The sequence below is a fragment of the Hyla sarda genome, chromosome 4 (assembly GCF_029499605.1).
Source record: "Hyla sarda isolate aHylSar1 chromosome 4, aHylSar1.hap1, whole genome shotgun sequence".
NCBI lineage: Eukaryota > Metazoa > Chordata > Amphibia > Anura > Hylidae > Hyla > Hyla sarda.
The window spans coordinates 156,197,657-156,225,239 of record NC_079192.1 but is presented as its reverse complement, the minus strand read 5'-3'; the positions used below and the strand labels follow the sequence as shown (position 1 = coordinate 156,225,239).

The 27,583-nt window shown below is 39.5% G+C and overlaps 1 protein-coding gene across 12 annotated transcripts in view; it reads left to right on the top strand.

Annotated features, from left to right (window-relative positions):
- The window catches only part of THSD4 (thrombospondin type 1 domain containing 4), an 874,264-nt gene that overhangs the window by 205,575 nt on the left and 641,106 nt on the right, over positions 1 to 27,583 (top strand). For all 12 annotated transcript variants that reach the window (XM_056572467.1, XM_056572461.1, XM_056572466.1 and 9 more), the window contains one exon: positions 17,054 to 17,478. In XM_056572467.1, coding sequence (XP_056428442.1) covers positions 17,054 to 17,478 — 425 coding nt within the window. The remainder of the gene's footprint in view (positions 1 to 17,053; positions 17,479 to 27,583) is intronic.

The following is a 27,583-nucleotide window of genomic DNA, read 5'->3' as shown; positions in this document are numbered from 1 at the left end:
TTTTTGTCATACCCGTGTTCCAGACCTTCCTGCTACGTTTACAGATTCCGAACCTTTGACACCTGCCTTGACCCTCTGCTACGTTGACTACGCCTCTGCCTCATCCTCCTGTACCTTGCCTTTCCCAGTTACCTGTGTGGTTGTGCCGTGTTGGGGAGTTGCGACCTGGCTGCCGCTGCAAATCCATCCTGCTTTGCGGCGGGCTCTGGTGAAGACCAGCTGGACCTTAGACTCCGCTCCCCGATACGGTTCGAGTCATCAGCCACACAGGTGAAGGATCCACATCCAGTTCATGACAGCCCTGCATACAGGTGCGTAACAATAAGTTCCCTTACTGTAACTGGGTCATGTGATTCCAAGAAAATGGGGTTAGTCCTGGGTCATCTGACTTCCTATGAGCTACAGGATGACATAGTCACCTATCAGATCTCTTCTGACCGACCAATTCCCTCCCCACCCATCTCCATCTGTATACTGCTGCTGTCATCTCTATAGGATCAGGATATCTAATTTTTATGCACTCTCCAAAGGCTGTGTACACACATTGCCTTTTTGATGGTGTTCTTTTTGTTGTGGCCATTTTTGCTAAATTGTGGCAAAAATTGTGCTTTCTTTCCGGAATTGCGCAAATTGCTATAAAGAATGTTATTTGTACAGCAATTTTATAAAAGCCAAAATGCTGTAAAATTCTGTAAAATGCAAGATCAGCTTGAAACTTTCACATTTAAAAAAAATAAAAAAAAATAAATTGTGATTAGGCTAAACCGCTCTCTCCTCGTGGCAATATTTCTCCCAAAAACGCACTTTGAATAAGAAAACACATGTAGTGTGAACTGAGCTTAAATCACTTATGAGTCTAATCAGTAACCTGGGTGGACCAGCAGCCCAATAAGATGAAATATATGGATGAAACTCCACCCTCTCTCTCTCTCTCTCTCTGCAAAGCCAGGGGATTCATGGGAAATGTATGCAGTATCGGAAAATCATTTCTGTGACGAGATAGTAATCAGTTTGGCTAAAAACCCATGCCTGCCAAATCAGCTTAAACAAGTAGGCACAAGGCTTAATAAATGACTATGCTGCGTTATGTATGGAAAAAAAATCCTGGAGTGCTTTTTAATTTGTTTTCATCCAAGTCCAAATGACTAAGCCTCGCTCCACAATATATACTCTAATTAGGGATCGTAGGAGAAAATGGAAGGAATGAATGTGTCTGGAAGAAAAGTTAAACCCATTATAGGGGGTTATTTTCATCTCAATGACTGAATGGGCAACTGGGAACTACTGTTTGACATAGCATTCAGCCCCAACAGTGGAGCTTTGTTTCCAGGGCTGCCTATTTGAAATACAAATTTACCAAGTTTGCAAAGAGCTAATGTAAAGTTCACTGGGATTGCTGTTGCATGAGGCTATGGTGATATAAAATTACAGTAGAAATCTGATGATGTCAGACCCCAAATAAAACTTGCTTTGTGTATCTTTTGTTTAAAACAACAAGTGACATTCTCGGGCCCCGGGTGCCTAATTTGCAGGACAATTTTCAACAACTGTTTCGTAAATCTTTAAAGTAGGATTTTATTTCTTCACGCTTCATGTACAGTTGCTAAGTTTCTGCTTTCACTGGTTTTTAGTGTCTTGGATAATGAACAAAAAAAAATAAAAATAAAAAAAAGACAATTTGCAAACGCCTTTATGGGGACTAAAAACCTCACGCAATGATAGGATGTTACATGCAGGAAATATAATCCAATGATAATAGTAGACACCAAACGTTTTCACTGACTGTATTCACACAAAAAGCCAAAGCTGTGGACAGATTGATGAAGGTCTCTGTGTCAGTGCAAATATTACTTTTGTACAGTAAGATGTAAATCTTTTATTATGGAAAACTGTGTACTAGCAGTTATCATCATATCCATCATTAATAAGGGATATATTTAATTTGGAAAGTACTTAAAGGGGTATTCCAGGCAAAAACTTTTTTTTATAAATCAACTGGCTCCGGAAAGTTAAACAGATTTGTAAATTACTTCTATTAAAAAAATCTTAATCCTTCCAATAGTTATTAGCTTCTGAAGTTGAGTTGCTGTTTTCTGTCTAACTGCTCTCTGATGACTCACGTCCCGGGAGCTGTGCAGTTCCTATGGGGATATTTTCCCATCATGCACAGCTCCCGGGACGTGACATCATCATTGAGCAGTTAGACAGAAAACTTCAGAAGCTAATTACTATTGGAAGGATTAAGATTTTTTAATAGAAGTAATTTACAAATCTGTTTAACTTTCCGGAGCCAGTTGATATGTAAGAAAAGTTTTTGCCTGGAATACCCCTTTAAATTTACACTTTCACAAACATTGACAAATCCCTGCATTTTTATCTAACATTTGCAAGATATCCCTACACACAACACACAGAATTTTCCTTAGAGGGGTTATCCAGGAAAAAATTTTTTTTTATATATCAACTGGCTCCATAAAGGTAAACAGATTTGTAAATTACTTCTATTAAAAAATCTTAATCCTTTCAGTACTTATGAGCTTCTGAAGTTAAGGTTGTTCTTTTCTGTCTAAGTGCTCTCTGATGACACGTGTCTCGGGAACCGCCCAATTTAGAAGCAAACCCCCATAGCAAACCTCTTCTAAACTGGGTGGTTCCAGAGACAGATGTCATCAGAGAGCACTTATACAGAAAAGAACAACTTTAACTTCAGAAGCTCATAAGTACTGAAAGGTTTAAGATGTTTTAATAGATGTTATTTACAAATCTGTTTAACTTTCTGGAGCCAGTTGATATATATAAAAAAAGTTTTTTCCTGGATAACCCCTTTAAATGGGCACTGTCATTTGCAAAAATATTTTATGCAATATAGATATAATATTGTATGTATATTTGTAGTCTACATTTGTTAAAGGGGAACTCCACTAGAATTTTTTTTTTTAAATCAACTGGTCTCAGAAAGTTAAAACAGATTAATAAATTACTTCTATTTAAAAATCTTAAACCTTCCAGTACTTATCAGCTGCTGTATGTTCCAGAGGAAGTTCTTTAATTTTTGAATTATTTAGTTTCTTTCTGACCACAGTGATCTCTGCTGACACCTCTGTCCATTTTAGGAACTGTCCAGAGTAGAAGACAATCCCCATAGCAAACCTATCCTGCTCTTGACAGTACCTGACATGGACAGAGGTGTCAGCAGAGAGCACTGTGGTCAGATAGAAAGGAAATAACTTTCTCTGTTGTATACAACAGCTGATAAATACTGGAAGGAGTAAGATTTTTTAATAGAAGTCATTTACTAATCTGTTCAACTTTCTGGCACAAGTTGATTTAAAAAAAAAATGTTTTTCCAGGGGAGTACCCCTTTAAAACGTGTATATGTATGAGTGAACAAAAATGCTCAATGTTTCTCTTATTTACCACTTGGTGTCCCTCCTCTGTCCAGAACACCGTCTTGTTAGTGCAGCTATTGCCTGTGCGTCTCTGTATTGCAGCGTTTCCCAACCAGGTTGCCTCCAGCTGTTATAAAACTACATACTCCCAGCATGCCCGGACAGCCAAATGCTGTCCGGGCATGCTGGGATTTGTAGTTTTGCAACAGCTGGATGCTCGCTGGTTGGGAACCACTGCTGTTTTGAGACAATATACAGGAAATGAGGGCAGGACAAGCAGGGTTCTGTGCATGCTTCTGGCTTGTCAATCATCCTGCTGTTTTTAGGTGTATATAAACGGATCACTATAAATGGCAAGTCAATGTATATTACCTTCAATAGTACACCATATATTTTGATTGATATGATGGACTTTTCCCATTCCATATAAGTGACATATGGGGACCAAATGGTCTGGATTTAGTGCTTACACTATTCACATCTGCAATGCATTTGGAAAATGTTTTTTTTTTTTTTTTTTACACATTTTGTTATATTAACACAATGAAAACAGAATTTATGAGATATTTGTTAATTAAACTAAACTTTGGCATGGACATAAGTAGTCAGAGCCTTTGCTATGACACTTGAAATTTAGCTCTGTCCCCCATTTCAGAGGCAGTATTGAGTGGAGCCGCAGATCTGGAGAAGAGTCCGAAACACTACTCTGCACTAAAAGTTATCAAGAGCACAGTAGTTTATATGAATCTCAAATGTAAGAGATTTGGAAAAAACAGGACTCTTCCTTAAAGGGGTACTCCGGTGGAAAACTTAATTTTTTTTTTTTTTTTTTTTTAGTCAACTGGTGCCAGAAAGTTAAACAGATTTGTTAATTACTTCTATTAAAAAAAATCTTAATCCAGTACTTATTAGCTGCTGAATGCTACAGAGGAAATTATTTTCTTTTTGGAACACAGTGCTCTCTGCTGACATCACGAGCACAGTGCTCTCTGCTGACACCTCTGTCCATTTTAGGAACTGTCCAGAGCAGCATATGTTTGCTATGGGGATTTTCTCCTACTCTGGACAGTTCTTAAAATGGACAGAGATGTCAGCAGAGAGGACTGTGCTCGTGGTTCAGCAGAGAGCTCTGTGTTCCCAAAAGAAAATAATTTCCTCTGTAGTATTCGGCAGCTAATAAGTACTGGAAGGATTAAAAAATTTTAATAGAAGTTATTTACAAATCTGTTTAACTTTCACCAGTTGATAAAAAAAAAAAAAAAAAAAATAGTTTTCCACCGGAGTTCCCCTTTAAGCTGGCCTAAACTAAAAGGAATCAGAAGAGAAGGGTCTTTGCTCTTTGAGCTCTTTGTCACCTCTCTTACAATCTAGATGTACTTCAAAGGTCCTGTGGGTAGACAGAGAAAACTTCACGAAGGTCAAACCTGACTGCAGCACTCCCCAATCTGGGCCAGAAAGATGTTTCTTCTCAGTAGAAGACTCAGGACCCAGGCCCACCAGAGTAGGATAGGTCATCAATTGCTGATCATCGGGGTGCCATTCAGCTGTTTGGTGTCCCTCACTAATCAGGGAATGGGCTGGAAGCCCTGTGCTATTTTTTGTATAGTAAGGGTACAGAGTAACTGCAGCATGGTTCCCATGCACTTCAATATGAGCTGAGCTGCAGTTACCTGGCACTACACTATACAGTCAGCCATCAATCAATAAATCTCAGAAAACCCCTTTAATAATAAGCAGACTTTTCATGTTCTGTAGAGAAAAAAAATCAGTGGTCTACTTATCAATTCAGGCAGTTTTACAGTAATTGTGACATGAGAATATAGATAATATGTGATCACGCCATTCACAATAGGTGATTGTCACAGGTCCCTTCTTCCCTCTCCACACATATAGATCTCTGCACAAGTCACAGATCAGGCCTTGGAAAAACTCTCATAGAAGTCAATCGGGTCCCCTCCAGTCTTTTTTGTCTGTATCCATATTTGGTTTGGTGTTCACACTCCAGAATTTCCTGCCAGACATAATATGGCCTGAGATTCCAAGTGTGGCAATAGAGAGCAATGTCTGCGGAGTGGAAATCTGCCAGAACATCAAACAAGTACACTGTTCTTGTGAATTTTCTGAGTGATTTTTCTGGGCGGAAAGTCCACTTTGAAAACTCTGCAGTGAGCACAGTGCAGCGGAATCCCATTGCCAGTAATGGGACTCTGCTCGGAAATTCCATAGTGTGAACCCGGCCTAAGGAGCCTTTGGGTTTTATATGACATAGTTTCTTGTATAATAAGTAATTCATGTAAAGGCAGTTCCGTCAAATATAAATGAAAGGCTGTTCTGTGTGTGGTGAGCTGGGTGAGGCAATGATGTAGCAGGGTCTAGTGGTATTAACCCTTGATTTGTCGTGACACCAGTGCGGTTGTATTGTATAGAAGGCCCTGCCGACAACCGGTCCACAAACGGCAGGATAATAAATGGAATGTCCACAGCAGAATTTGAGTTAACTGGAACTTTTACTGAACTTTTTATGCAAACAGTCTTTATAAACATACAGTTTCTCTTGAGGTAACCGGGATGCAGGTTCCTCACAGGCTTTGCTAGGACTAATAATCTTGAGCTTTAAGCAGGCCACTGTGCTACTAATTATAGAATTTGAGTTGAATAGTAGTCACTAGGAATTTGTAGTTAGAGCTTGGTAACTCACGGTTTTAGTGGCTGTTGGTTCTTAAGGCTTTGGCCTAGTTGAGATGAATTGAGAAATGATGATTGTGCTTGCTTGAGTGTCAGGAACAAGAGAGTGAATTTACAGACTACAGCCCCTTATATATTAGGGGCCTGGACTAATCCCATTGGTTGCAAAGCCTGTAGGTCCTGAACCCAGAGAACTCTGGGTACATCACATGACCCAGGAAGGTCCTAAATATCTGTACAACCATTATAATATATCACGTGACCTAGGTAGGTCCTATAGATTTATACACTACACAGAAATACATTTATATGAGGTGACCAAGGGGCAAGCCCTGCAGGAAAGCCCTGTGGAATGGAGGGACTCTAACTGAGGGGACTTTAGACAGGCATAGGACAAGGTCCTGTACCGGGACACCACATTTGTTTATATTCCAACATAGCTTGTTTATTGTGTTTTTTCCGTGTTGGAATATAATTTCTCCCTTGTTCCGACGTACTATGATAAATGCAGAAAGCTTTTACAATAAAATACTGCCTGCACAGCAAATAACTTACATGACTTCATGACTTTTCTTGAATAAATCTTAGCATTTTAAAGCACCCCATAAAAAGAACACCTATGTCATTATGACAGACACCAATTATTCTTCATAAAAGAGATCATCACAGTATTAAATGATTCTATTTATGTGACACTAAAAGAAAAATGCTGCCCTTTGGAAGACAGGAACTGGTTTACTTACTGTATGATGCAAATAGCAATATTCAGCAATCTCATTGTATGCTTGGAAGGTGAAGCAGGCATGTGCTGCATCTGCTGAATACCTAACACACAATTACAAGTTATACAATGTCTGCTTGCTTGGTGTTAGCTACACTATTTAAATGGAAGAAATGGATTTGGGTTATGAAACTAGAACACATCAATCTGTCAAGAGGAAGCTTGTAAATGTTTATGACAGTTTCCTAATTTGATCTTCATGAATCCGACGTATCATTTTCTCCAGGATTTTAGAATAATATAAAAAAAAAAAGCTTATATACTCTCTTATAAATAGAAATAAAATAACAGAAGACTTCCATTTCTCAGGCTATTATATTGGGTAGATGTTTAGGTAGATCTTTGTACTAGTACTAGTTAAACACGAATATTATTGCTTATTATCTTGCACAGAAAAAGACTTGCACAGAAAAAATTAGCAACTTTTTGCCAGTTTTACGCTGCACTCAGCACTTTTTTCTTTTAAATGGATGGGGATTATTTTAGGGGACATAACATCCTGCAGCCTTGCAGATTTACTATAAACTAAAAATATATAATAAACAGCGCTAAAAAAATGTTAAAATATTGTAAAATATGAGTAGCAGTGTAAAAATATTATAGGAAATAAATAAACGGCACAATCTATGAATATAAAAGAAAACCTGTATTTATTTTTCACAGGATGGTATTCAGAGGTGCCAGGGTAGTTATGGTAGAAATCATCAAAGTGCAAAGTGCTGTAAAAAAGAGTATATAGTTAGATATCCACCAATACTATATAGCTACTATAAGCTCTTATGATAGATCGTAAGATCAGAACCTGTAATTCAGGATCAGTGTGTTCATTAGTTGGTAGGAGTCTAACACTGAAGTGACACTGACGTTTAAAATTGCCCTATTGTGACCACCTCTATCTTTCTTATTTTTCCATATTCAGGGATGTGTGAGGGCTAATTTTTTGCGCCATGATCTGTAGTTTGTTTTGGTACCAGATTGCGTATATAATTTTTTGATTGATTTTTATAGAAAAATTTAGCAGTTTGATGTGACAAAAAAGCAGACATTTTTGACTTTTTTATTTTTTTTTAAGTCTACTTTTTTCACCATAGAGGATCATTATCATTATATTTTTATAGTTCAGACATTCACGCACGCAACGATACCAAATATGTTTATTATTTATTGATTTTTTTAAGCTTTTTTATATTAATATGGGGGAAAAGGGGTGATTTAAAACTTTATTGGGGGAGGGGCTTTTTCACATCTTTTTAAAAACTTTTTTTGCATTTATTTTACACTTTTTTAGTTATCATAGGGGACTATTTATAGCAACCATTAGATTGCTAATACTGTTCAGTGCTATGCATAGGGCATAGCACTGATCAGTATTATCGGCGATCTTCTGCTCTGGTCTGCTGGAAGGCAGATCAGTACAGAAGACCCGAGGAGACGGACGGAGGCAGGTGAGGGGTCCTCCGTCCGCCATCTTGGCTGATCTGATCCCCACGGCAGTGCTGCGGGCGATCAGATCAGCCATTATAAGTGTCTCACTGCCGCAGATGCTAGGATCTGTATTGATCACAGTATCTGAGGAGTTAATGGCGGACATCAGCACAATCGCTGGTGTCCGCCATTACCGCCGGGTCCACGGCTGCTGACAGCCACCGGGACCCGTCGGGAATGAAGCAAGCACAGCTCCTGCACTCGCGTCACAGCCGTGTCGTAAATATATGGCGATGCGTGCTAAATAATGCTATGCAGTGCTGTATATTTACGACGCATGTCATTAAGTTAAAAGGGTTGTGCAGATGTCAGGTTGGCTTGGAGAAAATTAGTTACCCACCCACCTACTCTCCTGCTACTGCCATTCTATTGAGTCCTTATTGATTTGCATTCAAAGACCACTCTATTAAATTAAAACAAAAATTTCTAATAAGATTCCTTGACTGTTAACTAACCCATAGTCAACTACAGCCTTAAGTTTAACCCCTTAAGGACCGGGGTTTTTTCCGTTTTTGCATTTTCATTTTTTGCTCCTTGCCTTTAAAAAATCATAACTCTTTCAAATTTGCACCTAAAAATCCATATGAATGCTTATTTTTTGCGCCACCAATTCTACTTTGTAATGACATCAATCTACGGTGAAGCGGGAAAAAAAATCATTGTGCGACAAAATTGAAAAAAAACCCCGCTGTTTTGTAAGTTTTGGGGGCTTCCGTTTCTACGTAGTACATTTTTCGGTAAAAATGACACCTGATATTTATTCTGTAGGTCCATACGATTAAAATTATACCCTACTTATATAGGTTTGATTTTGTCGGACTTCTGGAAAAAATCATAACAACATGCAGGAAAATTAATACGTTTAAAATTGTCATCTTCTGACCCCTATAACTTTTTTATTTTTCCGTGTATGGGGCGGTATGGAGCTCATTTTTTGCGCCGTGACCTAAATTTTTTAACGGTACCATTTTTGCATTGATAGGACTTATTGATAAAAAGTGACCAAAAATGCACTATTTTGGACTTTGGAATTTTTTTGCGCGCACGCCATTGACCGAGCGGTTTAATTAATGATATATTTTTATAATTCGGACATTTCCGCACGCGGTGATACCACATATGTTTATTTTTATTTTTATTTACACTGTGTTTTTTTTTTTATTGGAAAAGGGGGGTGATTCAAACTTTTAATAGGGGAGGAGTTAAATGATCTTTATTCCTTTTTTTTTTTTTACCTTTTTTTTGCAGTGTTATAGGTCCCATAGGGACCTATAACACGGCACACACTAATCTTCTATGTTGATCACTGGTTTCTCATAAGAGACCAGTGATCAACGATTCTGCCACATGACTGCTCAGGCCTGGATCTCAGGCACTGAGCAGTCATTCGGCGATCGGACAGCGAGGAGGCAGGAAGGGGCTGTCCTGTCAGCTGTTTGGGATGCCGCGATTAGCTGCGGCTATCCCGAACAGCCCGACTGAGCTAGCCGGGAACTTTCACTTTTAGCCGCGCGGCTCAGCTCTGAGCGCGCGGCTAAAGGGTTAATAGCGTGCGGCGCTGCGATCGGCGTAACCCCGCGTTATATCAGAAGAGCAGGACCAAGGACGTACCGGTACGTCCTTGGTCCTTAAGGGGTTAAAGGGGTTATCCGGGAAAAAACTTTTTTTTTAAATATCAATTGGCTCCAGAAAGTTGAACAGATTTGTAAATTACTTCTATTAAAAAATCTTAATCCTTTCAGTACTTATGAGCTTCTGAAGTTGAGTTGTTCTTTTCTGTCTAAGTGCTCTCTGAGGACATGTGTCTCAGGAACCGCCCAAATCAGAAACCGAAGCAAATCCCCATAGCAAACCTCTTCTAAACTGGGCGGTTCCCGAGACACGTGTCATCAGAGAGCACTTAGACAGAAAAGAACAACTCAACTTCAGAAGCTCATAAGTACTGAAAGGATTAATATTTTTTTATAGAAGTAATTTACAAATCTGTTTAACTTTCTGAAGCCAGTTGATATATAAAAAAGAGTTTTTTCCTGGATAACCCCTTTAAGAACAATTAATGGCTGACTGGACATTATAACATTGCTTATTCTTCTCCTCCCTGCAGTGTACAACCTTTCAGCATTGTAGTTCTTATCTATTGATCAATCACTAGACTGTCTGTTACGTGTTTGACATCTCATGTCTATTGCCTGCATAAGAATCTCCTGTTTGGAGATTACACGTTGCTCAGCCAACACACATTGGCTGACTTCAGAAGTGTGGGAATTGGGATACAGTCAACATTGAAAAGAAGATGAAGAAAAAAAAAGGCCTTAAAGTGAAGTGGCATGATGCCCAAACAGATCCACCCCAGTGAAATATGTTTCATTTTCATCACAATCCAACAATTCCATCACATGGCTTTAAACTCACGTTCCACTTTGGAACCTCTCTTGGTTTATTGTGAGCTCAGAACAGGATAACTGCTGGGCATCCAGAGCAGCTCCATTAGTTACTGGATATTTACACAAGTATTATTCGGTCATGTCTGTTTCAGACCTAAAAAAAAGCTACAATCTGAGAAAACTGGCAGGATTTCACATTCATCTGTAGATTTTCTGTGTCCTTGTAGCCAGCAGTTTAACATACTGTTTCTATTACCGTTATTGTTTTGAATTTCTGTCTCACACTTGTTGCATTCCTCAATGAAGGCTGAAGGATGGAATTTGATTTATTTGTATTATATACTATAAATCGGATTTTAATTAAATAGAAGGAATATTGCACTTCGGAGCTGGGCTGCAAAGTACTATTTAGCTATAAGCACAGTTTATATTTAACCCTTTCAAATCTGAACATTTAAGTTACCAGTTATTTGTATGTTTTTCTATATCGGATAACTGTCACAATGGTAGCACCTTTATTTTGGTTTTACTACCCATCTAACACAACCCCTTCTTAAAATGAACCTGCCCAGTGATCAGCTGGTTACGGTGGCCCAATTGCTGGTGATCAGAGGACCTTATCATCTGGGGGAGCTGTAGACAGCCACACGTTCCTGAAATGTAGTATTATAAAAATACAAAGTTTGCATTTACTCGCAAAATGTAATATATGGGCAGGTTCAACTCTGATGGGACCATAATGCATTAACACTCTGGGGGACATTTGTCATTGTCTGTAGAGTTTTTTTTTTCTTCTTATATTCAGCACATGAAATGTTTCAAGTGCGCCAAAGCACATTTTTTTTGCTAATATTTGTAGCATGAAATGTCCATGTGCACCAAAGCACTTTTTTATTTAGCGACTTTACACAGTAAGCAAAAAGCTACAATCTTGCAAAAGTTAATTTCAGTTTTCAACTTACAGTGGTAACAGATTTATCAAGTTATCATTTGCAACCCCCTCCAAAGCACTGTAAAGCTACATCAACCCAGACATGGCTTCCAAAACTGCATTTGAAGAGCACTTTTAAAAAGTCACGCTACTACAACTTTTTGTGCTGACAAGTCGTAGAGAAAAGGGAGATTCATACAAAATTAAGTGATTTGTTTTTTGCTAACGTGTGCCAAATTTATTACCCTCCCACCGCGATAATACGATAAATATTTCACACATAAGCAAAACAAAAGCAAAAGTGAAAGACTTCGAAATTCGCTTTTTATTTATTTATTTATTTTTTATTTTTTTTAAGATTTTATTTTATCAAACAGTCAATGACATACAAAAACTTTGGACATCATAATACAACAATTCCATATTAATTAGTCCTTGCCACTAATACACTATAAAACCTCGAAAACTACCACCACCCCCCCCCCCCCCGCTGATGCAAAAAAAAAAAGTAAAATAAATAAATAAATAAAAAAATTTACAAATTCTCCCATATTATTTTTATATCTCTGCATTTGTTTAGGTGAAGATTGAGCCTTCAAATGCTCATATTTTTTTATTTTATCCACCAGATTCAACCATTCCAGTACACTTGGTACCCTAACAGATAGCCATACCCTCAGAATCAATAATTTCGCACAAAACAGAACCTTGTTGACAAGCAACATATGCAAGCCCCCTTGATCTGCTTCTCCCAAAATTACTAATCTGCCTGTAAGGACTATCTGAGTTCTCAGTCTATTATTAATTTGATACCCTACCTCTTCCCAATAAGTGGTTATTTTCCGACAATTCCATATAATGTATATAAACTCTGCTTCACTCATCGCACATCTAGGACATGTTGAGCCTACAATGTGCCCCATCTTGGCCAGTAGTTTCGGTGATAGGTAAGTATTATACAAAATCCGTAATTGAGTAAAGCAAAAATTATTATTAATTGAGATATTGGGGATATTCCTCAGAATATTATCCCACTGAGACTCTGAAAATTCTCCCAGCCACTTTGCCCAAGTTGCGCTATATTTCAAGTAAATTTTCTTCTTATTTTCTTTCAGTACTAACCCATATATTATAACCATTATTTTCTTACCATAAGTGTTCATCTTTATCAACTCTAACAAACCGTGTTTCTGAATTAACAGATCATTCTTATAATCTATGCTCCGAAAAGCGTGACTCAATAAGAGAAATCTAAAATATTGGTTCCTATTTAGTGCATATAAATCAACTAAAATATCAAATGTGACCATCTTATCTCCCTCCACTATTTGTGAAACATATTTAACTCCATGGTTAATCCAAAATCTGGCATCTTCCATCTTCATAAATTCTGCCAAATTGTGATTATACCATAGAGGTATAAACTCTGTGCACCCCTTAATCCCAATAACTTTTTTAATTAGAACCCAACCCTTCAAAATCATCCTTCCATATGAAAAAGAGGAATCTATTTGTTTTGCCTCTAAACTCTCCAATATTCCAAAACCACCCCCTGGACTAATCAACCTACAGTGTTGTAAGCACAAACAATTGTCCTTATCCAAAATAAGTTAAACTATGCGGACCAGGTAATACAATTTGAAGTTCGGGGCTGCGCAGCCCCCCTCCCCAGATTTTGCACACAACACCTCATATTTCAATCTCGGCCTTTTCCTCCCCCAAATAAAACGATTTAACTTCCTATGGAATTGATCGAACCAAAATTCTGGAATCCATACTGGAGCCGAATTTAACAAAAAAAGAAGCTGGGGCAAAATTATCAGTTTTTATCAGGGCTACCCTATCAGCCATAGAGAGGGTGAGTTTCCCCCAGACCTGCATCTTTTTATCCATTCTCTTTACTAGGGGGTTCAGATTAACTTCCATAAATCTTTGCGGGTTGACTGTAATCTTAACTCCCAGATACTTCAAGCTCTGTTCCTCATTCACTATTCTAAGTGGTACATCCCCTACCTTCAAACTGAACCCGATAGGCATAACATATGATTTCAGCCAGTTAATCTCCAGCCCTGCATATTTTCCGAAGTTTGCAAATAATTCTATAATTTCTGGTAGGGCCACTCTCGGGTCCTGTACGAAGAGAAGGAGGTCATCCGCATATAACGAGATTCTGTATTCCTCACCATATAATCTAAATCCCTCTACCGTAGATAGAGATCGAATCAGGTTAACCAAAGGCTCTATATACAATGCAAAAAGGAGGGGTGATAGGGGGCAGCCCTGGCGAGTCCCTCTACCTAGTACAAAACCTCTGGATAAATGTTTACCCCATCTAATTCTAGCAGACGGGGATAGGTATAATAGTTTAATCTGAGCTATAAATCTTTCCCCAACCCCGACTGCTCTCAATACTTCCCACAGGAAGCTCCATTCCACCCTGTCAAACGAAATTCGATTTTTAAAGACAACAATAATAAATCTCTCCCTCTGTATCAACAAAAAATGGAAAAATCTAATGTCAAATTTTTTTTTATGCATTAGTGTTATTAGTACTATGGAGGGAATTCATCAAACTGTTTACCCTGGGTTTATCACATAAATTGTCACAGCCCATTTCCTTGCATATTTTCTGTGACATTTCATTTAGCGCATTTTGGAACCATAACCACATTGTGGACTGCTATAGAAGAGTTTTTGCAGTGGTCAGTGATTTCTGAAGTGCAACTTTTTGGAAAAAGTTACAAATTTGGCGCACATAACCTTTTTTTATATGCTAACTCAGACTAACTCCCACCAGCCCTAGGAAAGCATCTAAACTGGTTACTTGCTGAGGTGATGTGACCGTGCGACAAATTTATCAAGTGCCTGTGATGAATTTATTGCCCGCACATCATCGCAACCTTTGTGTTCTAAACCTGCATGGAAAGTAGACCATAAATGATGAGTTCCCCCTTATATGTCTAAATGTGAGGTTTTAAAGAGTACCTGTTACCAAACTAAACTTTTAATAGATTGTTCCTTATGTAATTATGGGACACTTTGCTATTTACTTGCTGTTAAAATTCTCAACCCTTATATGTTTTTAATGTGATTGAAAAAAATGGCCACTAGGTGGCTCTGTTCTGTTCCCTGCCACAAGTCAAACAGTTAGTTTGGTCTCCTCCCGGCCTGGCAGGAGACCAAACTCAGGAAGCGCGTGCGGGGCATGGCGAGGCACAGCTCTCATAGGCTTCAGTGATGTTGTGCCTGCTGGGGAACGCCCACTTTCTCCTGCTGGTAGATCACACAATGTGAGCAAGGGGAAAGGTATGATACAAAGCTTTTTAAAGGTCGGAATTTTTTTTTAATTTAAGGGCAGAAGGGGTGTTAGGAGTAGTTAGGAAATATAATCTAAGTTAGTTTAGAAAATATGGTTTGATGACAGGTACTCTTTAAGTGCCAGATCATGACTGTAGAGGTATTCACTTTACATATATGAATCACAATAAGGCTGTGATGCCTCAGTGGGCCCAGAGGCCCCTCTACCACATTTATAATAGCACATGGTAGGTAGAGAGCATTGAGGGTCTAGGAGCTTCAGATTACTCCTTTGCTTCATGCACAAGTTCTGTGAGCCCACCAACCATGAAATGTAGTATTACACAGTGTTTTAGTGTCACAAAGTCTTCTTTGTGAAAGGCTTTCCTGATTTTACAGGAGAGGATTCAATCTTTGGCTCTAAACCTAAGGCTCAGGCACAGAGCTATAAAACAGTCATTTACATGGGCCTTCATCCTGAGGGATAAGCCAAAGTATAGAAAACCGACATGCCATGTCTAGAAATAAATTTACATCCCATCTACAAACTTTTTCATTCTTATCTAATATGATATAGGACTGAACGTGTTTAAAGGGGCTACAGCTATGGTTTTATTGCTGGAAGACTTCACCTCACACCTTGCTTCATGGGGTGGTTGGACGATTGCCATGCAGCATGATTGTCTAGGTTGAATGATCACAATGTTAGGAATGAGGTGGTATTAGAACCTGTTGACATTACAATTTTTCTTACCTTTAGCTCCTGAATAGCACACGCAATGAATACTTTAAACACAGACTACAACAAATGGTTAACAGTGGCCTCGCCCACCCATGGACAATAATGCCATCCATTGAATTTATATATTAGGAGATTTTTCAATAGCTTTTTATGATGTATATAAATAAAAAAAATAGAAAAAAAAAAAATATATATATATATATATATATATATATATATATATATATATATATGTATATATTTAACTAATGCCATTATCCTATAACTTTACCACTGTTAGGCATCTATTTAACACACTGAGGATAGATGACTCCAAAGCCTATAATGCTTTTTAGTAATCCAGTATCGGTAGTAACATTGCAGTGCATTTACTCATCTTTCAAAATTGCTATTGAAAGTGCAGTCTTCTGTGGCCAGGTAGCTCTGTGTGTCAGCTTGTGACTGCCGGCATGGAATCTGCCGCTACGAGCGGACACACAGAGCTACGGGGAGCAGGAAGCTTGCTCTGTTGTTGCTCTATGACTGCCAGCAGCCCATCTACAGTGCCAAATATGCTGCGGATGCGCTGTGTGTTACCATACCCAATAGATGAAAAAATGGGGTTTCTATAGTAATCTAGAAAATACCTTTAAGTGTTAAAAGAATAGGGTATTGAATAATTTATCTGTAATATACACTTAAAGGGGTTCTCCGGTGCTTAAACATCTTATCCCCTATCCAAAGGATAGGGTATAAGATGCCTGACCACGGGAGTCCCGCAGCTGGGGACCCCTGGGATCATGCACGCGGCACCCCCTTTGTAATCAGTGCCCGGAGCGTGTTCGCTCCAGGACTGATTACCGGCGACCACAGGGCCGGCGGCGTGTGGCGTCACGGCTCCGCCCCCCGTGTGACATCATGCTCCGCCCCTCAATGCAAGCCAACAGGAGGGGGCGTGATATCTATCACGCCCACTCTCGTAGGCTTGCATTGAGGGGCGGAGCGTGACGTCACACGGGGGCGGAGGCTTGACGTCACACGCCGCCCGCCCTGCGGTCGACCATAATAAGACCCGGAGCAAACACGCTCCGGGCACTGATTACAAAGGGGGTGCCGCATGCATGATCCCAGGGGTCCCCAGCTGCGGGACTCCCGCGGTCAGGCATCTTATCCCCTATCCTTTGGATAGGTGATAAGATGTTTAAACACCGGAGTACCCCTTTAAGCAAGTTATTAAGATAAACAGTATATGTGATTAATTTGTAAAGCAAGATGTACTAAAACATAATGCAATTGGACTGAGTGTTTCATATTGTGTTTATGGTATATTAGTTCAACCCTAAAATATGTTTTAACTACGTTTCCTATTTTATGTTTCAGGTTCCACAGAGGATAGAAAGGCAAAGTGAAGCTACAGAAAATATCAGTGTTGGATCTACTGGTCACTGGGGTAGTTGGGGACCTTGGTCAGCTTGCTCTAGAAGTTGTGGTGGTGGTGTGATGGAGCAAACCCGGCCATGTCTTCCTGGTAATTATCAAGAAAGGAGCCAACAGGTTCCAAATTTCCAGTACTCTGCTGGAGAAAGAAGTATCAGTCATCAAAATACACTTGGTCATGATACCGCTTTGAATCCTTATACTGGACACGTTGTATCAGCCATTCGGACATCAGTACCATTACACAGAAGCGGGAACAACCCTAGAATAAATTTTCCAGTATCCAGTGACCAAACTCACCTTGGAAGAGGAATAGTAAGAAGTCGTCAGCCACATCCTCAAGGACACATCTCAAGATTTGACAGGAGGTATTACAAATTAATTCTTAATTTTGGAAACCATTAACTATTTTCTATTTTCAACAGTGCATGGTTACTTCTAGTCTGCTACATACTACATAACAGAATACAATTAGTCATCTTACATCTATTCTGGAATACTTTTATTGGCCTTTTAATGAATTTAACAGTTGAAGTACTGTGTATATATATCTTTACCTGGAACCTATGAATAATTATTTTTTCTTAGAAAGGCTAGCTAGAATAAATAGTTGGAAGGCACCATGGTGAATAATAAAGGTTTGTAATAATGATGTTAAATGTTAAATACTTCTTGCCTGCTTTGAGCCAGTCAGGCGATATCAAAATATCTCTGAAAACTCATAAATTCTAAGATATTTCATGTAAGATATTTCATGTAAGTCATCATGTTAGAGACAGTATTTTATATATGAGGAACGCTGGCATTAGGTAATAACCTGGATGCCAGCACATTCCTTTAAACTGATGGGAGGCAATATGTAAATGTATTATTTAGAAAATAAATAAATAAATAAAACCTATCTAGAGAAAGAGTGCCATAGCAACCAGATATATATTTTTTTCAGACTCCTTTTTAACCCCTTAGGGACCAAGCCCATTTTGACCTTAAGGACCAGACCAATTTTATTTTTCCGTTTTCGTTTTTTCCTCCTCGCCTTCTAAAATCCATAACTCTTTTATATTTCCATCTACAGACCCATATAAGGGCTTGTTTTTTGCGTGACCAATTGTACGTTGTACTGAAACCTCTCATTTTACCATAAAATGTACGGCGAACCCCAAAAAATATTTTTTAGAGAGGAAATTTAAATGAAAACCACAATTTTGCACATTTTGGAGGGTTTCGTTCACACTGTACAATTTATGGTAAAAATGACATGTGTTCTTTATTCTGTGGGTCAATAAGATTAAAATGATACCCATAGCTAGATACTTTTATATTTTTGTACCAAATATGTTTATAAAAGATTTTTTTATGCTTTTTGGGGGTAAAATGGGAAAAACGGACAATTTATTTTTATTGGGGGAGGGGATTTTTCCCTTTTTTTATTTTTACATTTTTCAACTTTTTTTTTTTTTTTTTTTACACTTTAATAGTCCCCATAGGGGACTATCTATAGCAATCATTTGATTGCTAATACTGTTAAGTGCTATACATAGGACATAGCACTGATCAGTATTATCGGCTATCTTCTGCTCTGGTCTGCTTGATCTCAGACCAGAGCAGAAGATGCCGGGAGACTGATGGAGGCAGGTAAGGGGACCTCCGTCCGCCATTACAGATGATCGGATCGCCACGACAGCGCTGCGGGCGATCCAATCATCTATTTTAACATGCACATTGCCGCAAATGCCGTGATCTGTACTTATCACGGCATCTGAGGGGTTAATGGCGGACATCTGCGCGATCGCGGATGTCGGCCATTACCGGCATGTCCCCGGCTGCTGATAGCAGCTGGAACCTGCCGTGTATGAAGCGAGCACCACTCCGATGCTTGTGGTCATACACAGGACGTAAATGTATGTCCTGGTGCGTGAAGTACCACTAAACCAGGACGTACATTTACGTCCGTGGTCGGTAAGGGGTTAAATATGATATGAAAGAAGCAATCGTTGCTATGGGCAACTGTACAATGTTTCCTCTGCACAGATGTTAATATATATCTGACCCTATATGTATGAGTCCAGAGTTGGCTCCGGTGACCTGCTTTGGCCCCCGTGACTATTTCTGAGTGGAAGCCGGGGTCTGGAGTGGGTCACCAGAGCCACCCCTGGAGCGCAGAAGGTAAGTAAAAGTATTTTTTTTTTTAATGCTATTGACTACCTTAGTCCTGAAATCATCCTCCTGCTGGATAACCCTTTGATTTTTAATAAAATAAAATCAATAAAATACACTAATCCTCCCTAAAGATATTTACATATAAACTGCTTAAATACACAGATACGTAGCAGCAATCCTAATAGTGGTTAATCGGGAATAGGAAAATATGGTACAGTGAAGGTATTAGTAAGGGAATTGTAGACTAGTGAGTCTATGTCAGAGTATTATATAGCAGGGACACAACCTATTATAACTCTGCTTCTAGATATATCCCTTAAGGCAAATAAAGGAACCCCCAAAATACTTTCCCCTATACCATAAAACTCTTCTCTCTGTTTGGTATGTAGCTGGGGAACCCACCCTTATAGTAGCACCCCCAGGCCCGTGGACCCTCGTCCTGATCTGAAAAACCCTACAGAATCAGAAAATGCTGCAGGCAAAATCACATGTCTCCAAGCGTCCAGAATTGCCTAGGAGCCTTTCAGAAGAGACGCTCACTTTATAAAATGCAGAATGGCAGTGGCATCTACCAAAGTACTCTTGAAAAATTCTAAGATATTTAATGTAAGATAGTCATTGTGGTAGAGACAGTATTTTATATATGAGGAACGCTGGCATTAGGTAATAACTTGGATGTTAGCACATTCCTTTGGACTGATGTGAAGCAATGTGTAAATTTATGATGTCAAGTAAAAGGTTCTTGATTTATTGGAGTACAGCTATATATGTATATTTGTATAGTTATTAAATGACTACATGCACGACCTGAACATCTACCTAAAAAAGTATATTTAGCTAGTGGTAAGGCTTTATTTTCTGTAAAACAGTGCCATCAGGGAAAGAATTCTTAGAGAATATTGGCTTAGGTCTTTTGCAAGCCGAGCCAGAATACCCTACTCTTTACTGACGAGGGGCAACAACCCTGAAACAGCGCTGTCTACAGATGGGTCCTCTTTCCTTCGGAAGAGATCTCTGGCTAGGCATTAAATCCCAATCAGTTTCTGTTACTCTGTAACTGGAGTGAGAAAACTGATGTTTAGGGGAAACGACCTGAAAAGGTGTTGTGAGTGAGCTGCTAGCCCAGCACGGATTGCAGGTCAGCATATATATATATATATATATATATATATATATATATGTATGTATGCATATATTGATTAAAAAAAAGAATAGATACAGTGGATTTATATGTCTATGCATTAGGTCAGAGTTGGGTATTGCACAGAACTGACAAAATTCATGACATCCAATCAATAGTTTGCTACAATGCTGCCAGCTAACCTTCACAATGCACATAAAACTGTTGTGAAATGCACTTTTTGTTACATGACTATATGGGTGATTAGCATAGCCTACGTGGTACCCTGCAAGTTATGCCATTAAATTTTACACAAGTATAACAAGTATAATACTTGTTAGAGAAATGTTATTGTATTTTTTTCTTTGATGTTGTCTACCTTGTCTCTTTTGTTAATATGAAAAATGACAAAAGTTATATAAATAGTTATATTAAAAAACATTACACAAGTAGAAGATTGGGAATCATGTTAGGAATGGGAAGTTTTATTGTAATATGTCTTCTTTTCTAAAAAGAAGTGAAACGTATACTTAATGTGATAGATCACTTTTAACAAATTTGGCTAATAAACAGATCCCCAATTGAACCAGAAAAGGGATTGCTTAAGAGGACATTCCCCATTAGTTCAAATGGAAGTACACACATATCCTAAATTACATGTAAAATAGTAAAAAAAGAAAAAACTGAGCTCAGCATCCAGCTGACTGTCAATCAAGTAAAGGCAGGGATGGGCTGGGGGACGAGCAGGTGTTCTATCCTTCAGCACTTCAGGTTCTTGGGAACACCTCTGTCACTTGACTATTAATGCAACTATAATGCACCAGTTTTACTATACAATTGAGTATCTCATCAGTCCTGTGTATAAAGAGTCATATAGTAAGACTTATATTACATAGTGCATATAAAGTCATAAGCATATGACAGAATTAGTGCTAGAGTTTCAAGCTATTGTGGCAGCCATGGAAAGTTAGACATGTTGTGGTATGGTAGGTGACTTGGGGTGATGAGTTGTATCACCTTGTGATGCAAGGGCACTGTTAACCTACATGGTCCGAGGATAGGACAGCTTCTCCTGGGCCAGGCACGAGATAATTACACCAATGTCAGGTTATGGATATCTATCGTTACTGAGGCAGGATTAGATGTTACAATCTTCACAGTGCAGATTAGAGCAGAGGAGATGCAGAGTAACCCTTGAGAGCCCTGTAGATATGCTGTGACTTGTAGTATACCTGAGGCCTCCCATACTGTCTAGGGTTCTGATAGTGTACAATTAACGCTACACCGCTAGGGTATAAACGATCACTGTGTGGCCCGTCGACTCGCTGGGTATTATGCTCACAATCAGGAAGTTCTGACTCCTCCTGGGCGGGGAACACTTGGAGAATGGCGTGGTTGCTTGCTTGAAGATTTACTTTAGGCTTCCCTTGAATCACCTCACACTCCTGCTGTCTCTACTCCACACTGAAGCTCACACTGAGCTCTGCACAGCAACAACTAATACTACATGGAGTTAGACTGAACTGAAACTAAAACTCTTACTGAACTGAATAACTCCTCCCCCCCTACACTATATATATGGCCTACCTAGGGGCCTCCTATTGGGCAACCAGGATCACATGGGTACTCTGCATCATGCCTGCTACAGATATCCTGTACATTTCTTAAAGGGGTACTCCGCCCCTAGACATCTTATCCCCTATCCAAAGGATAGGGGATAAGATGTCAGATCGCCGGGGTACCGCTGCTGGGGGCCCCCGGGATTGCTGCTGCGGCACACCGCTGTCATTACTGCACAGAGCGAGTTTGCTCTGTGAGTAATGACGGGTGATACAGGGGATGGAGCAGCGTGACGTCATGGCTCCGGCCCTCGTGACATCACGACCCACCCCCTTAATACAAGTCTATGGCAGGGGTGTGACGACCACCACGCCCCCTCCCATAGACTCGTATTGAGGGGGGCGGGCCGTGACATCACGAGGGGCGGGGCCGTGATGTAACGATGCTCCGGCCCCTGTACTGCCCCTCATTACGTGCAGAGCGAACTCGCTTTGTGCAGTAATGAAAGCGGGGTGCCGCAGCGGCAATCCCGGGGGTCCCCAACAGCAGGACCGCAGCGATCTGACATCTTATCCCCTATCCTTTGGATAGGGGATAAGATGTCTAGGGGCGAAGTACCCCTTTAAAGGTACAGTGCAAAACAATATAAATTAACAGATAAAGACAATAACAAATATTAAAGCATCACCTGTGCAGCAGGGCCTAGTGCCGGCACCTGAAGCAATGTTTACCTGACAGGACGCACTCCGGTACTGGGAAACCACACTATACCACTTCACTTTTTTCTCCACACTTTTAAAAGAAATGCAGTTAATCACAATTTTGCAACATTTGGGGGGTTTTGTTTTTATGCAGTACACTATGGGAGAGATTTATTAAAACCTTTGCAGAGGAAAAGTGAACCAGTTGCCTATAGCAACCAATGATATTGCTTCCTTTATCTTTCTGAGGCCCTTTTAAAAATTAAAGAAGCAATCTGGTTGTTGTGGGCAACTGGTAAACTTTTCCTCTGCACAGGTTTTGATAAATCTCCCCCTATATGGTTAAAATAACATGTTCTTTTTATTCTGTTGGTCAATACAATTAAAATGATACCACATTTTTATATTTCTATTACTGTATTTAAAAAAGGCAATCTTTCTATTAATAAAATCAGCATGCCGTAAATGGGCTCTGGCAGATTCAAAAACTTTTTATATGTTGTACATCTTAGCAAAACATTAACTTTTTTTATGTACATCATAAGAAATTATTTCCTTTTTATAGAAATCATGGCTTTGTCCAAGCTGAAGCACAGGCATGGACAAAGTCCAGTAAGTGAAAGTGGGCTAGTACTCCGCTGTGCTCTCTCCTGTCTGATAGTACTCCTCTGTGCTCTCTCGTGTCTGATAGTACTCCTCTGTGCTCTCTCCTGTCTGATAGTACTCCTCTGTGCACTCTGCTGTCTGATAGCACTCCTATGTGCTCTCTCCTGTCTGATAGTACTCCTCTGTGCTCTCTCCTGTCTGATAGTACTCCTCTGTGCACTCTGCTGTCTGATAGCACTCCTATGTGCTCTCTCCTGTCTGATAGGACTTCTCTGTGCTCTCTCCTGTCTGATAGTACTCCTCTGTGCTCTCTCCTGTCTGATAGGACTCCTCTGTGCTCTCTGCTAGCACTCCTCTGTGCCCTCTCTTGTCTTATAGCACTCCTCTGTACTCTCTCCTGTCTGATAGCACTCCTCTGTTCTCTCTGCTAGCACTCCTCTGTGCTCTCTCCTGTCTGATAGTACTCCTCTGTGCTCTCTCCTGTCCTATCAGACATCAGGAGTGCTAGCCCACCCTCACTTACTTTACTTTGCCGATGCCTGTGCTTCAAGCTTGGACAAAGCCATGATTTTATAAGCCATGATTTCTATAAAAAATAAAATAAAATGTTCTTATGAAGTATATTAGAAAAGTTAATGTTTTGCCAAGATATACAACATATAATTTTTTTTGTATCTGACAGTGCATATTTAACTCATATTTAACTTTTTTTTGCTCTCTGCGGACACCTGATGTTTGTATCAGGAACTGTCCAGAGCAGCATAGGTTTGCTATGGGGATTTTCTCCTTCTCTGGACAGTTCCTTATACGGGCCTCAGGTGTCAGCAGTGAGCACTGTGGACAAGACAAAAAATTAATTCAAAAAGAAAAATTATTTCCTCTGTAGCATACAGCTGCTTAAAAGTACTGGAAGGGTAAAGATTTCTTAATAGAAGTAATATACAAATCTGTTTAACTTTCTGGCACCAGTTGATTTAAAAAAAATAAAAATAAAAAAAAATAAAAGTTTTCCACCGGAAAACACCACCACATGTAGTACATTTAATATAGCATTATAGACTTTTTTCAGTAATATCTTGTTATGTAAGAAAAACACAGTTAAAAACACTCACATAAAAAAACGAGACTAGCCAAAAAATGGCCAAAAACATTGTATGTGACACCAGCCTTAAAAGAAATACAACAAAACCTATGCAGTGATAATTTCATTCACCTCCATTTGAAATGTTAGGGTACATTCACGTTGCATTATTGTGGTCTGCTTAATATATACATCTTTTAGGAAAAAAGCTATATGGTCATGAATCCAAAAAACTGATTCTGGTTCATGCCTTACAGCATAATCCACTTCCCATTGACTTTAACTATAAAAAAAAAATGGATCATAATGTATGTGTTTTTTTCATTTTGGCATAAACAATAACGTAGCTAACTATATTTTTGCACACAACGAAATTGCTCGAACTGTAACAGATACGGTGAAATGGAGACCCTTAAAATGCTTGAAATAATTTTCAAAAGCTTGCTTTATTATAAATCTAGGAACCATTGACATCATTACATTTATTTACATGAAAGGACATTTTTGGTATGATCTCACAAGGGTTTTAGGAGACTTGCAGTATTTGAGCAAAAATAATGATAATTGCAGAACTGTCCTTTGTCAAAGAAAAGTTAGGATTTCAGACTTCAAAGGGAAAGGACTTCCTATTTTGAACGTTAATTAACTTATTAAATGAATGTTTGACAATTATATTGTTATGCTATTATGTAAAAAAATTTAAGCTTCCTATGCCACCACAAAAAAAAAAAAAAAAACACTTTTTATCCTGCCACTCCTTGTAATGGTATGTCCGGTGGGATTACTTCTATTTTAAAATCTTAATCCTTCCAGTACTTATCAGCTGCTGTATACTACAGAGTAAGTTCTTTTCTTTTTGAATTTCTTTTCAGTCTTTCCACATTGCTCTCTGCTGACACGCCTGTCCATGTCAGGTACTGTCCAGAGCAGGATAGTTTTTTTTTTTATGGAGATTTGCTTCTGCTCTTGACAGTTCCTGACACAGACAGAGGTGTCAGCAGAGAGCACTGTGGTCAGACTGGAAAAAACTACACATACTTCTTTGTAGCATAGTGAACAACAGCTGATAAGTACTGGAAGGCTAAAGATTTTCAAATAGAAGTAATTTACAAATCTGTTTTAAATTTCTGGCATTAGTTGATTTGAAATTTTTTTTTTCCATGTGAGCAATAACCGAATGACATATAGTTAATGTTCAAAGATAATGAAGATCATAAATAAGAAGGATAAATTATAAGTCAGCTGCATCCTTTTGTCTAAATACATAAGAACTTTTGTTCCTTTTGTAAGGTTTAATGACCGATTACCCCATATTTGGAAAGGGATCCCAAAAGTGTCTCCCAGTAAAATCTGTGGGCCCATAAAGTGTCTGTGAGTGCCGCAGATATTAAATGGGGGCACACTGATGATTTTGTCACAGATGCTTTCTGTTAAACAATGAAATTGAAAGTGTTTCCATATATGCCTTACTATGGAAGTATTCTTCTCCTGACATGTGACTGCACAAAAGGTGCCTGCAGGTTCAGGGCCCTGCAGTATGCTGTGCATTAGTTTAGCTTTCTGTAAATTTGAAATACTACAGTGACCCCCCGACCTACGATGGCCCCGACATACGATCATTTCAAGATATGATGGCCTCTCAGAGGCCATCGCATGTTGAAGGCAGCATCAACATACAATGCTTTTGTATGTCCGGGCCATCGCATAAACGGCTACCCGGCAGCGCTGACTGCTTCAGCTGCCACCGGATAGCCGTTTACGGTGCCCCGTGTGGTCTGCTGACGATCACTTATCTGTCCTCGGGGCTCCGGCGCGTCCTCTTCGGGATCTCCTGCATCATCGGCGCTCTACATCGTCGTCATCACGTCGCTGCGCGCCGTCCCATCATCCAATAGGAGCGGCGTGCGTAACGACGTGATGGCGGCGACGGAGAGCGAGGATGCCGGGGAAGCAGAGGCCTTGCTGGAGCGTCGGGGACACCCCGGGGACGCAGCGACAGCGATGGACGGCGACATCCAGGTCAGCGGTGACGAGCGGTGACAGTCCGGAGCGGCGGGGACAGGTGAGTACAACCTTTAATACCAGTGGTCTTCAACCTGCGGACCTCCAGATGTTGCAAAACTACAACTCCCAGCATGCCCGGACAGCCGTTGGCTGTCCGGGCATGCTGGGTGTTGTAATTTTGCAACATCTGGAGGTCCGCAGGTTGTAGACCACTGTCCCATACTTTACATTGCACGGATCCCTCAACATACGATGGTTTCAACAAACGATGTTCCATTTGGAACGGATTACCATCGTATGTTGAGGGACCACTGTATTTCATGGTTATGGGATATTTCCTGATTGTTTCTTTTTATTTGAATATTCAGAATAAATCTATAACTACAGTGATAGGTCTTTTTCTACACCTGTTTATAAGGAACACATGATGTCATGAGCATGCTTTGGTCCGCACGTTTTGGATGGGTTACATAAACAGCTGTAACATAGACCCCTATACAGTAATTATTTCACTGTGTATGGGAGCAGCTGTATAGGATCTACAAGGGTCCTCATCACAGGTGGTTTACATAGAAGTCAGTTATGACTTATTTGGAAGCTTATTCACATTTCCGCAAGCCTGACCACACAGCAAGAGTTAAACATGTGAAAAAAGCCATCAGCTGTCATCCAATTGTGAGAATAAGTGTTGGTTTGAAGTCAGAATCGGCTCACAAGAAGGATTTAAAAGGAAATTCTGGAGAAAAATAATTGTACTTAAATCAACTGGTGCTAGAAAGTTATACAGATTTGTAAAAAATAAATAAATAAAGCCTTCTAGTACTAACTAGCTGCTGGATGCCCAGGAAGAAGTCTTTTTTTTCTTTCCAGTCAGGCACAGTGCCACCTCTGTTCACATAAGGAACTGTGCAGAGCAGGATCAAATCTCTAACACCTTCTCTTTATTCTGTAGGTCCATACGATTAAAGGGGTATTCCAGGCAAAACCTTTTTTAATATATATCAACTGGCTCCGGAAAGTTAAACAGATTTGTAAATTACTTCTATTAAAAAATCTTAATCCTTCCAATAGTTATTAGCTTCTGAAGTTTTCTGTCTAACTGCTCAATGATGATGTCACGTCTCGGGAGCTGTGCATGATGGGAGAATATCCCCATAGGAACTGCCCAGCTCCCGGGACGTGAGTCATCAGAGAGCAGTTAGACAGAAAACAACAACTCAACTTCAGAAGCTGATAACTAT